This window comes from Montipora capricornis, chromosome 8, assembly GCF_036669925.1.
Source record: "Montipora capricornis isolate CH-2021 chromosome 8, ASM3666992v2, whole genome shotgun sequence".
NCBI classification, from domain to species: Eukaryota; Metazoa; Cnidaria; class Anthozoa; order Scleractinia; family Acroporidae; genus Montipora; species Montipora capricornis.
The window spans coordinates 7,201,469-7,213,968 of NC_090890.1; the positions used below are offsets into that span (position 1 = coordinate 7,201,469).

The 12,500-nt window shown below is 39.9% G+C and overlaps 2 protein-coding genes and 1 pseudogene across 5 annotated transcripts in view; all 3 read right to left on the bottom strand.

Moving 5' to 3' along the window:
* Positions 1-3,964, bottom strand: part of LOC138059330 (3'-5' exoribonuclease HELZ2-like) — a 349,076-nt gene extending 345,112 nt beyond the window's left edge. The window contains exon 1 of the mRNA XM_068904900.1: positions 3,823-3,964. The gene's annotated coding sequence lies outside the window, so the exon portion shown is untranslated. The remainder of the gene's footprint in view (positions 1-3,822) is intronic.
* A 2,420-nt stretch (positions 3,965-6,384) lies between these two features.
* LOC138060007 (3'-5' exoribonuclease HELZ2-like) overlaps positions 6,385-12,500 on the bottom strand; it is a 153,468-nt gene continuing 147,352 nt past the window's right edge. For all 4 annotated transcript variants that reach the window (XM_068905679.1, XM_068905681.1, XM_068905678.1 and 1 more), the window contains 3 exons: positions 11,195-11,348; positions 9,267-9,434; positions 6,385-8,741 (listed from right to left, as the gene is read on the bottom strand). In XM_068905679.1, coding sequence (XP_068761780.1) covers positions 8,638-8,741; positions 9,267-9,434; positions 11,195-11,348 — 426 coding nt within the window. In that variant the 3' untranslated portion in view covers positions 6,385-8,637. The remainder of the gene's footprint in view (positions 8,742-9,266; positions 9,435-11,194; positions 11,349-12,500) is intronic.
* LOC138060008 (uncharacterized) overlaps positions 11,955-12,500 on the bottom strand; it is a 2,336-nt pseudogene continuing 1,790 nt past the window's right edge.

The following is a 12,500-nucleotide window of genomic DNA, read 5'->3' on the forward strand; positions in this document are numbered from 1 at the left end:
CAGCTATGGTGCCCTTCACCCCCTACACCCACCCCCTACCAACAACCTTTACCCCACCATTTACCCCTCACCCCCTACCCCCGAGCCCCGGAATAGTCATGCCGGCTCAACATGGCTTCGACTTCGAGATTTCCCCGGGCTCGAAGAGCAGAAAATTGCTGAAATTATCGACAGTGCCATTCCAGCAAATACAAAACGGCACACCAACTGGATATACGAAATTTTCAATATTGCACTCAGCTTCGCTTGGTGCAGTATTCAAAGTTTCTCGTTCATTGCACTGTAAGCGCGTGCGTGAATTGGAACAAACAAGAACTAAACAGTCTCTAACCCATAATTACAATACACTCTTTTTTTATGAGAAACTTTCTTTATAAGAACGTTCGGCCACTTAAGCCCCCCCACCCCCCCCTTTTTTTTTGTTCGTTTAGCGCCGAATGCGTTTCTTGATAATGGGTCGGTCGGTCGGATTGACAAAAAAAACCTAAAAAGAAAATCACAAGTAGTCTCAGAATCGGTGGACTGCTAAGTCAGCAGCCTGGAAAACAACAAGACGTGAACCCAAAATCAATATGGCGGAAAAGTTGGTTGATGTTATCGTAAATTTAAGACAACGTGGGAAAACGTATCGACAACCGAAACTGCTATGCGAGATAAAAATGGTTACTTTTTTTTGGTTGAAAATGCCAAAAAATTGGGTCGCGGTCGGACGACACTAAACAGAGAAAAAGAGGATGGCCTAAGAACGTACCACGAACATACCGGCCAAGGAATTTCTGGGTGGGGATGTGCCGCTGGGATCCTGGAACCCTTAGCTATACCAGAGCTAGTTCAGCTGAATTTTGCTACCCTATACTAGAGTAAACTCCCACCGATTTCCGTCTAAATTCCGATTCTTGACAGTTAATAATATCCAGAGGTGTTTCATGATAGCCATTTATTGACACTGTTGAGGCTGAGTTACCGATTTGATTTTTTTATATTCTTGCGTGGAAATTTCTGGTTTCCTTAGTCTGGTCAGTTCGTGAAAAATGATACCCTATTCTAGACCGAAAGGCTATGATTTCTATACTCTATCCTAGAGTAAACTGCTTGAAAACCATACCCTTCACAGCGGCACATACCTATACAGTCCATATATGGCAGTACCCTCCCCCCCCCGGGGGGATGAGAGTCAGGTAAGAATGTCTTATTTTGCTCATTTGCCTTCTTTTTTGTCTTTGTGAGTAGTGTAAATAAAGATAAAAGAAATGTAAAACTGTTACATTAGTCTAACAGGATAATGAACTCAAATACTTAGCGACGTTTTTCAACATCAACAATGTGTACGTGTTTTTCGATCGGAATCGCAAATTTAGTATACCACCCAGATAACGAACATGTTAAGAACGTTCTCAGACTCAAATCGCAAACAAAACATAACAAGAACGTTTATTCTCAGCCCCAACTAAAAAAATAGACGTTCTTGAAAAAAAAGACTGTATGCGGAAATGCATATAAATATGCTGCATAAAGCCTGGTTTTCATATGATCGCCGACCGGATCGTCCCGATCGCCTCAGTCGTTTCAAATAGTTAATGTTCAGAGGCGATCGGGACGATTATATGGAAACACTATCCAGGCGATCTCTAACGATCTGGGCGACTATGACCTCCTCGATCGCTTGGAAACAACGTCAGTTCTATCCAGACGATAGAGGTCGTCTCCGGCGCCCGGGTCCAGGATATGTTTACTGAGTTACATTTACCCAGTCGTTTCAAATAATTAATGTTCAGAGGCTATCGCTAACGACTTGGGCGACCAGGACGACCTCGATCGATGGTCTGAGCGATAGTCTGGGTAGTGTTTCCATATAATGGTCCCGATCGCCTCTGAACCTTATTTGAAACGATTGGGTAAATGTAACTCAGTACACAAATGTGTGTATAGACATAGAGCGCGGATTCTATAACCTTGTTCCCCAGTTTCAGTCAACGTTAAAATTCTGGTGTGTGAATTTCATCAGTTGCATTCGTGGCTTAATTCGTGGCTGATCAATGACAAAATGAGCGGCAAGTTGAAGGTCCTTCGTAATGTACATGTATTAAGGCGAGTCGAATATTTTAAGCAGCAGCGTCAAAAATGTTTTTTTTCTGACGGCTTCTGGACATTTCTCTATCACTGATTGCTAGTTTTCCTGTCTGCTTAAAGACCACTAAAAAACGTGTTGAAGCGGAATTTATCGTACTTACGTTCCTCCGAAGTTATCTTCGTTTCACTGAAAAAAGAAGCATTGATCTAGCTCTATGTAAACTTCTGTTGAAATCCTAGTCCTGTTCTGAGATTCCCTCCTACTCCTCTCTGTGTCCATGGTGAAATTGATTTGTCAGTCCTCGTTCTATTGACAGTGGCTTGCAAACCGTTTTACAGTAAGAAAACTGCATCCGGCTCTAGTCGTCCATCTTCAGCTTACCATTTTGAACCAACACTCGGCCCTCTTAGACATTTCTCTATCGCTGATTGCTAGTTTTCCTGTCTGCTTAAAGACCACTAAAAAACCTTTTGAAGCGGAATTTATCGTACTTATGTTCTTCGTTTCACTGAGAAAGAAGACACAGCTTTGCTTGCAAAGAAATACGACGCTTCCTCGTCCTAAAATGGTTTCCACAATGCTGTAAAAGCTCGTTTAGTGAGTTTCGTAGCTGTCTACAAAATATTTATCTGTTCGGGTGTTCGCTAGGGGAACTTGAGGTCTGTAGAAAATTCAAGGTTCTATTTTGCCTCCTCCGGACGTTCAAGCAATCGTGACAGGCCTGATCAAAAACTTTACATTACGACTATAGTCGTCCTTCCTCCACCGGCCGAAAATTTTAGGTGACGCTTGGTTAATTAAAATATTATTCTTAAACAAACTTTGACGAAAATGATAGAAGTTCTAAATCTTCAAATTTTATGCTATTTCCAATTATATCGCAGTTAACCCTTTCTAATCAGTAATATTATAGCGTTCTTTAACGTGGTTTTACCGAAATTTCTACACAATCGGCTTCAGACCCTTCACCACTTTTCCGAAACATTTAGGAAATCTGTTCAGAAAATGTCCAAAACATTTAGGAAATCTGTTCAGAAAATGTCCAAAATCGTAGTGCGTCTCAAACGTCTGAGTTCGAATATTCGAAAATTGTAGCCAGACTTTCTTCCAAACAGATATTAACCGAAATTATTCGTTGAGGGTGCCCCTAGGTGAGGGATGAGACAATGGATAACCTGTCAGACACATACTTCATACGTTATTTTGTTCACAATGGGCTAACCTCAGTAATGGCTTTCTTTGACTGAAAGACATCGTAAGTCCTCCAGCAATAACTCTGACTCAATTTAAATCTTGCGTTGTCTCTCGTCCTATTTGGATGATGTTCTTTAATACCTCGCTCTTGCTACGGTTTCCTACGACTCGTTTACTATAAATTTTAACTCCATGCAGGGCAAGGAAGGCAAGACACATATATAAACATGATCATATTTGTTAAAGTACAACTCAGTTACCAAGTTTAACCGAGAGTCACGCATCTGCGTAACTTTAAATCAGTTCTATAACTCGGAATCAGACCTCTCAGTTCATTCAATTTCCTTTTAATTTGACTGGAAGTCATATGCATTCATGAGGCTCTTTTGGTGGATCAAATTAAAAATCGACGGGTAGAAACTTTTTTGACTGAGAAACATATCGTGAACCAGGTGTTTGAAGTTTTCATTATAAACGTCATCCTTGACCCACAAGGAAATAACACTGAAATTCAATATTAGCACATTCTGTCGACTAACAGACTACTCGATTCATACCTTTTGCAGCTCTCACTCGATGCTTCTGTATTTCTAATTACAACAACTTGCTCTTCAAAAAGACGCACCATCTACTTGCTTTATGTATTCGGGCAGTACTGAATATATGGAACTTGAATGTAGTATTCAAATTACCAAATAATAACAACAATTTCGATTTCTGAGAAATGACGTCAATTTCCTGCTGATTTTTCTCGGAAACCGATTGCAAACCTGTCCGAGCATGTCCAAAAGTCTAAATACAAAAACAGTATAGGTTTTATTACGGCAATTGCGGCTCTTTTGTAGCTGTTCTCGTCTTTTCATTTAATTTGTGTCTCGCGTTTTCGGGAGCAATCACGAGAGCCGGTATAATAGCTGCCGGTTCCTTCTCACGGTAGCAGAGAAGTCGGTTGCATGGCAAGGGTGGAAAGGTACAGTAGTGCGATGAGCAGAACCAAGTTTGTTTTTTGTATAGTTGCCAGGGTAGGCAGCGATCAAGCGTTCTTCCATTTCTTGCGAGGCGAAAAAAGAAGACCTGATCAGTACAATTTCTTTTAACGGGTCTCCTGGCTGTTGTCCAGAATCTCGACTTTACTTTAATTGGCGGAAAAACAAAAGAGATTTTGATCCCCGTTCCGATTGGTTACAGAATTACAAATCATACTTTAAAATCGTTCTTTGAACTATTGTTGCTCCCAACGTGAACTTGGACAGGATGCTTACAGCCACTATCACTATCACTATCACTACACACAGGGAATTGTGAGAGCATCCGAAAAAGAGGAGTTTACTTTTTATTGATATTGAATATTAATGATCAAACCAAAGCTTCCCAGAGTCGACAGCTGCCTTCTTCGACAGCAACAACAACCTTTATTTGTACCGATATAATTAATTATTTTTTTTACAACAAATGAAAGCCAAAAATATATTCAATACGGAATAACCATTCGTTCGTAATTCCTTGACCGGCCACATGTGGCGTGTACGTGTTGTGTTGGGCGGTACTTGCACGCCGGCGTACCAGCCCTTCCAATCTTCAAACACCTTCAGTTGGGATTGTCTTACGTCACGGTATACATGATTTCGGAACAGCACTGGCCACACAATCTTCTTCCTCCTCCCAGCTTTAGGGGGTCCAAATCTGCTCTCTGTAGTCTCCATTCCGACATGACAACAAGTGCTTGCTCACAGCTCTCACGTGCCTCTGAGGAACCATGAGGTGTGCAAAACATTTTTGACTTCTTTTGAAGTTAGAGAAGTAATTTCAAAAACTTGTGCGTCGTGTTTCATTGGATTTCCTAACGCACGAAAACATTTAAACTACTTGGCCTGCGGCCTCGTGGTTTCAAATGTTTTCTTGCGTTTGGAAATCCAATGAAGCACTCGCACTCGTTTTTGAAATATTACTTAAACTATGCACAATCGACATTGAGATGTACATGGACACATCTGACAAAACAAAAAAAACAGAAAACTTGGTCTGACTTATTCGGCCTTGCGGAAAGGTCTAAGAACAGTTACACTGTACTGTAAATTGAACTTTAATGTGTCCAAATGCAAAATTAACCGAATGACTCAAAATCGTGAGAAATATGTCACAGATTACTCCCTTGTTTCGCACGAAGAACCGGTGTTAACATGAAGAAAATCAGAGAAGCAGTCGAGAACAATCTTTCGTGGACTTGCATTTTGAGTCAAATCGGTGGCCCTGTTTCATATTTGAACTTCGCGATCGGATCACATGCTTACAAGGACTTGTGTCCGAGCGTTATGTTTAAACTGTACTTGTTCCGTTTTATGAAAACGTTTATCTGTTCAATAACTAGCAAGGAATGGCAGAACTGCCTTGTCGACCTCATTGTTTTTTCCCTTCGTTGCTTAACCCAAGTTGTCTGTAATGACCGTTGTATTGATCACGGACGCGTGAAATATGCTCTGTGTGGTCATCAGTTCCAATAATTGCTAACAAAGTACGTGTATTTGACGTCATGAAGTTAAAAGCCTGTACTGCACGCAAAAAATTTATCACCTTTCTCACTTCCCCTATATCATCCAAATCCGTATTTCTGAATAAACGTTTACAGCGAGGTTCCAATAACGTATGAGGTGAATCCATATGATCCATACTCCACTTAAGCGTTTTTTATAATTTACTTATGTATTGGTTTTCCGCGTGAAAACTGTACAAAGCAATTGCCGTACATGACGTTCTAACTGGTGTCTTATTTGTGCCTGCATAATTTTGATGTCACGTAACAAGGAGGTCGTGAAAAAGTAGGTTTATTTGCAAAATTTACGAGAAAACCTGCGCGTAAAATGTACTTTACAGCAATTTCATGTAATCTCCTTTCATACAGCTAAAGAATTTGAGTGCAAAATTCCCTCCTCAGTTGTCATGGCAAATGATTCTTCTTCGGATGTTCCATTCTTGGATCCTAGATCACAAATCCTCTTTCAGATTGTCCTTAATTAAAAACACCCCCTGGCAATGGATATCGTTATTCGTCCTGGTAAAATGATTCCCGAAAAAACGAAGTAAATCAGCAAACTAATCGTACGGATAAAAGCGACTTTACGACAGAGGAAAGACAGTGTTTTATTGCAAATTTCGAATCTCTTTGTCGGCAGTAACCCTTGAGTTACCTTTGAGATCCTCTCAGTGTTGTCTGCCATTAAAACAAGTAAGTATTTTTAAACCATAACCCATCTTCAAGGAAATTCGCCAATTATCTTTCGCTTTTCATTTTTTTCCGGAAATTACTGTGGTATTTGCGTTCTTTTTCTTTTTGCGTTTTCTTTTTCTGCCCGGCGATGATTCAATTATAGCTTTCGTTGGAAAAGAGTGGTAGCCTGGGAGCCAGAATGTACACGCGAGTGGTTATGGGATATCATGACGCTCTTTCTGTATTTCAACTTAACTTTAAAAAATTAAGGAAGTGAGTGATTTACACTAAATGTCTCCTAAAATCATAACGATCTACACTGTACAAAAATTTGCCATTAACATTTCTGGGTGTTTCATACACCTTATTCCAAAATGGTCCCTGATTTATACGGATACAACTTGGCCCTTGTTGCCTCGTTCAAGATAAAATATTCTTTTGAATTCTAAGCTTAAGAACGAGGCATCAAGGGCTTATTTGAATAAAAAACAAAAGAATATTTAAATGGCGGCCATTTTGGAATAAGGAGTATAAAAATGATTGCGTACAGTAAAATGACACCCATTTCTTTCCTTTTTGGCGGGGCTACCATATATCATAAAAAGTACAATGTTCGTTTCAAGTAAAAGAAAAGGGATCCGTAGACGTATTGGAAATTGTTATATGATGTAGCACAAAAACTCGCGACAATTAAAAGCACATGGCTTGGAGAAGTTGATCAGTGTTTGATAATTCCCAAGCGTATCGTTAAATCCCAAACAGAAACCACAGAGGTTAGAATTTTGCAAGCGGACGCGTAACGTGGTAATTTTTTTAAGTACGCACAAGTACATATGATCTAGAAACCTAAGTAAACTAAGCGAAAAATACTGCGTTCTTTATTTCTTGTTCGAAATAGTTGTGTGAATACAAGCAAAGAACAAAGCGTCTTGCCCTTATTTTAAGCAAACTTGGCGCAAACAAAACATTATTTTGGTTGTGCTAGCGTGACTGGAATTGCCAACAACGTTCTTGGAACTCCGCTGCTTTGTCAAGAACGTTCTTGGAACGTCACTCCTTTGCAACTTCGCCTTTTTGTTGCACTGCATTGTTTAGTGTAAAAAAAGTACAATGCAAAACTAAGTGAGAACATGGTATAGCTTTTGTTTTAGTTTTTAGGATTTAATCAAAGTGGTGTTTTCATAAAGCCGCGGCTACACCAGCGATTTTTTGCTCGCGCTGGTGATGCCACCCTTGAACTGGCGACGCGACGGGTGAAAAAATTGCAAGAAAAAAGTCGCCAGAGTTGAAATTTTCGCGACAAAATCGCAGCGATAGCTGCCCGAGCAGACAGCCAGCAACTTTTTGCCCGCGCTTGCGACGCGACTAAAGACTATTTAGCCAATGAAATTAAAGTAGGAATGTCTGTTTATAGTGCCCAGGTCTCTTGAAGTATGCGATTCGCCAAGCCTTCAATTTGTCGCCAAAATTTGTCACAAGTGTAGCCACCCTGGCGCGCAGGCGACACGACAAAATCTGAAAAAAATCGCATCACCAGCGCGAGACAAAAATCGCTGTGTAGCTGCAGCTTTAAGGAAATCTTGGTTGCGTACAAGTAAAAGTTAAAAATAGAAACAATTAGTATAAAATTTCAAAATTTTCTGGTCACTTCAAGTACGCACGTGCGTATTTGCGTATAGGACGCTACGCGCCTGGCAAGCACTATGATATGCATTTTTCTCACGTTCTTAGGGCAAACCATGTTGTCACCACATTTTGTAATCGTGAAATCAACGTCATAAATCTAGGTTAAAATATTTACAGTTCCCCTGTTGGAACTACAGAGTATTTTGCATGTTGCAATGGTCTGACCATGACCATAATAGCAGAAGATTTCGTGTAATCTCGCACTGCTTTAATTTCGTTTTTTTTAAGCCTGTCTCCACCGCTGCTATTTCTTCCACCGCGAAAAAACCTTTGCCACGAGAGGTACCCTTTTCCCGTCGACCACGGGCTGTCGTTATTATAGAGACGACTAACTCTTTAACAAGACACTTCTTGATTGGCTAAGAGAGTTAGCCCGCAATGTAAACGGCATAGGTACAGACCGCCGTGAAAAGATTAGCAAATTAAAGAAACCTCTGCTTGGCTGGTGATGGCCGATGACATTGGAATATGGAGGGATTGTTCATGGGCCGGGCCAGTGATCGCCGTCCGCTAGACATGACTTTTCTTGGTAGTGTTCTATGAGATCACTCCACATATCACAGACTTCAAGCAAATTCTTGTTACCTGCAAGAGGAAAAAAACAACAATACATCAACGACACTTGCAAGACTACGAGTCTTATTTTTGATTCTGATTTGATCGATCTTTGGAAATTTCACGGCCTACAGAGGAATACTAGTACTAGTAAAAGCACATCCTAACTCAGATAATGACTCAGCTAATATAAAATCAGTATTTCCTATATTAACTAAACCATTACTGACACATTACTGGATGCGGTTTTTGAGAAATTCGGAAGGTTATAAGGAACGATCAATGTAAGAGAAGTTCAATTTCTCAACTTTCGTAATGTACTGGAAGAAATTGACCGAAGTGGTGAACATTCGTCACTTTTCAAAGACAATGAGGTGAAAAAAAAAATTATAACGGCAACAATATCGATTCCTATTATGATTGGCAAATGCCTTTCTGTTTTTTCATCGACTGCCGTCAGAAGTAACAAATACTCGCTGACGAACCCCGAGTTAAAAATTTTTAAAACGCAGTGGAAAAGCCATACGATCACTCTACTGTCATTGTTGACCTTACCAATGATGACGAGTCCTCGTTTTGCCCGCGTTAGAGCGACATTGATCTGGTGTTCATCCGTCACAAAACCTAGTTTCTCTCTCAGCCATGCTCCGTTGGGTTCGGGGTTGATTTGGGAGAGCGGTAACGAACGAACTAGTGATATGATTACATAATCACTTTCACTTCCTGCCATGAAAAATAGCACATTTCATCAACTTTTTTAGTTATACTCACTGGCTGCAGTCATTTAACCCCTCCTTTCTCAAGAAATAAGCATACAAACAAACAACTTTATTAATTAGTTAATTAATAAAAAGATGAATGAAACATAACATTTAAAAAAGCGCGCGTGCGATAGAATGAAAATGGTTCTTCGGACAGTTTAAGAAAAAACGGCGGCCATGTTGGTGGAAAAAACAATTGAGTGTTTTCACTCACACGATAAGTAACCTTGTTTTTCCACCGAAACAAAAGAAAACGTTTGCATGATAAGAGAGCTCAATTCCCGGAAGATTAGTTGGGAAAACCAACATGGCCGCCATTCTATTGTTTAGGTATACCAACATGGCCGCCGTGACGTCACGTGAAACACTCCATAGCAAAAAAGTGTTTTGGGAATTTGACTCTATTATTATGCACAACATGAGCTACATTGCTCTTTTGTTTTGTCACCAACATGGCCGTCTTATCACTTGAGCGCAATCAAAGAATAAGCGTAGATAACCAAACAAACAGAACGCCCGAATCTATAGATAGATTTTAGGCCGAATAGGCTAAAGCTCACATGGTTTATTGGGTACAAACCTAGCACTTCATATCACCCTCTAATAGTTACCTCTATTTTATATCAGTTACCTTTATAACTTTTAAGATAGTTTTATCTTTTACATCAATTTTGTGTTTTTAGTAGTATAGGATACATCATTTCGTTATTTTAGTGATTTGCAGGTCCGCATCAGCCTTACCGGCTGCCAATTTGTAACCTGCATTACCAAATAAAATGGGGATGATGATGATGATGATGGAGGCAGAGTGTCCCAGTGATTAGGGCGCCTGCCTTGAGATCCGGAGATCCCGGGATCAAGACCCGCTCTGACCACTCGATGAATTTGATCCTGATAGTCCCTGGTTCAACCTCCCAACCGCACTTGTAAATAGCCAACTGGTTTGCCTCCAGCCAGTTGGGATTCTTAACAGTTGTTATTGTTCTGTTCTGTCGTTTCGTTGTGTTTTATTGGCCCTGAAAAGCCCTTATGGGGAGCGGTCAATTAAGTACGTATGTATGTTTATTATATAGATATTGATGAAATACCAGGATTTCTCCTTTTACTAAAAAAATCATATCTTCACCACGCAGAGTGAACATATCATTTTTATCTTTCACATGTGAGGATATAGGTGTTGTCATGGTGACCAACACGATTACCCAATAAAACGCGAGCTTTCTCTTCATTTTAAGATACTTCTGTGCTTTAACATAATTCTTCTCTACTACGTTAACATTTTTATTGCAAAATTTGACATTATCATGATTTGTTTTTAAAAACTTTCATTACTCTTATTCATGTTACACAACATGCGTGTTTTAGCGGTTGGTGACCACTTTTTCATCATTTCGAAAATGAATAAAACAAGTTGTTTTAAATCTAGACATTTCATCAATATATATATATAATAAACAGAACATTACAAAGCCGCTTGGGGATACGAGTTTTATCTTCTCGTGCTGAAAGTATATCTCACTCGTTCGCTTCGCTCACTCGTGAGAGATACTTGCAGCACTCGAAGATAAATTTCGTATCCCCGCGCGGCCATGTAATATCCTCTATATGTCTGAGGTCTTCCGGGTGCGGTTCCCCTCTTTCAATCAACGACACAAGTTTATTAGTTTTCTGTTAACCGAATTAAAAAGAAAACAACAGAAATAATTAAGACCTCTTAGTTACCTTGGCTTTTGACAATCGACATAACTGGGATGTTGGGCAACGTTTCACTGTCAAGATCCTCTGATATCAGGTGGCATTGAGCCCGGTAAGGAGTCAGAACGATAATTTGGTCTTTTGTCACGCCATAACCGATAAGTTTTTTGATTACCTCTACCTGCAGAAAGAAAACCGAGAGATAACTTGGTGTAAAACCGGCGATGCCAAACCGCCCTTTTGAATTTGGCCAACAAATGAAAACAAGACAAACATTTTCAAAGGTATTCAACCAAAATTGTAGGACGATCAACCGATTTTACGGTAACTGTTGCAGAACAAGGACCCTTTAACTGTCGTATTTACTTGAGATGCCACACAAAAGGAACGAGTGTCCTTTATGAAGGTGTCTTTTTAAGTGGCAGCCGTTGGCTGAGGATTGAAGACGAGCAATGGTGTTCAGATATTCAGCTTCTCCAAATTAAAGCAGCTTGATAATTAGGTTTGTGAGACTCTTTAGACATTGTAAAATTAATTTTGCAAGTGTCTCCATGTCACCTGTCATAAAGACGTCGACTATTATGTCGTTACTGTCAGGAAGTGTCCAAGGTCCTTATGGCGTAAGCCATGCTGACTTATCGTGAAAAAATATACCTGCAGAGCTAATTTTAATTTTAATGTATTTTTAAATGTGAATGAATTTTTAACAAGAATTGAAGAAAAAATAATAATAACGTAAGAATTATGATTTCTTTTATATAATTTAAATTCAAATTCATTGATCCTTTTTTGAATTAGAGATCGAAAATAACAACTTATTCTCAAGCTAAATTCGTAAAATCAAAACCAAATTTCAAATTACATATTACATATCGCATAACAAGGTGAACACTAGTCCGCATATTTGCGAACGTTTTTGCGCTTGCCAAGGGTCCTCATTGCAGGCACGGCGCAGCCTATTTTCATGTGGGAGGTAGGAGGGGGGGAGGGCTTGAAATCCGTCTGTAATCTGAGGTGAATCGGACCTTTTCCGTTTTATTTTTCTTCTTCTTTATTTCTTCATACGTACCTTACACTAAAAGAAAAGGCAAGAAGTGAGGGAGCTAAAGCCCCCGCACCCTGCTTCGGAGTCCCTGCACTGCTCCTAATGTCTTTGCTCAGCAAATTCGTTAATCAGGGGAAGCAGGGCCGGCGCAGTGGTGAGAGCACTCGCCTCTCAACAATGTGGCCTTGGATCGATTTCCGAATTCGAAGCCGTATGTAGGTTGAGGTTTTTCCCCGGTGACTCTGGTTTACCCCTCTCTTCAAAAACCAATATTTGATTTGATTTGTT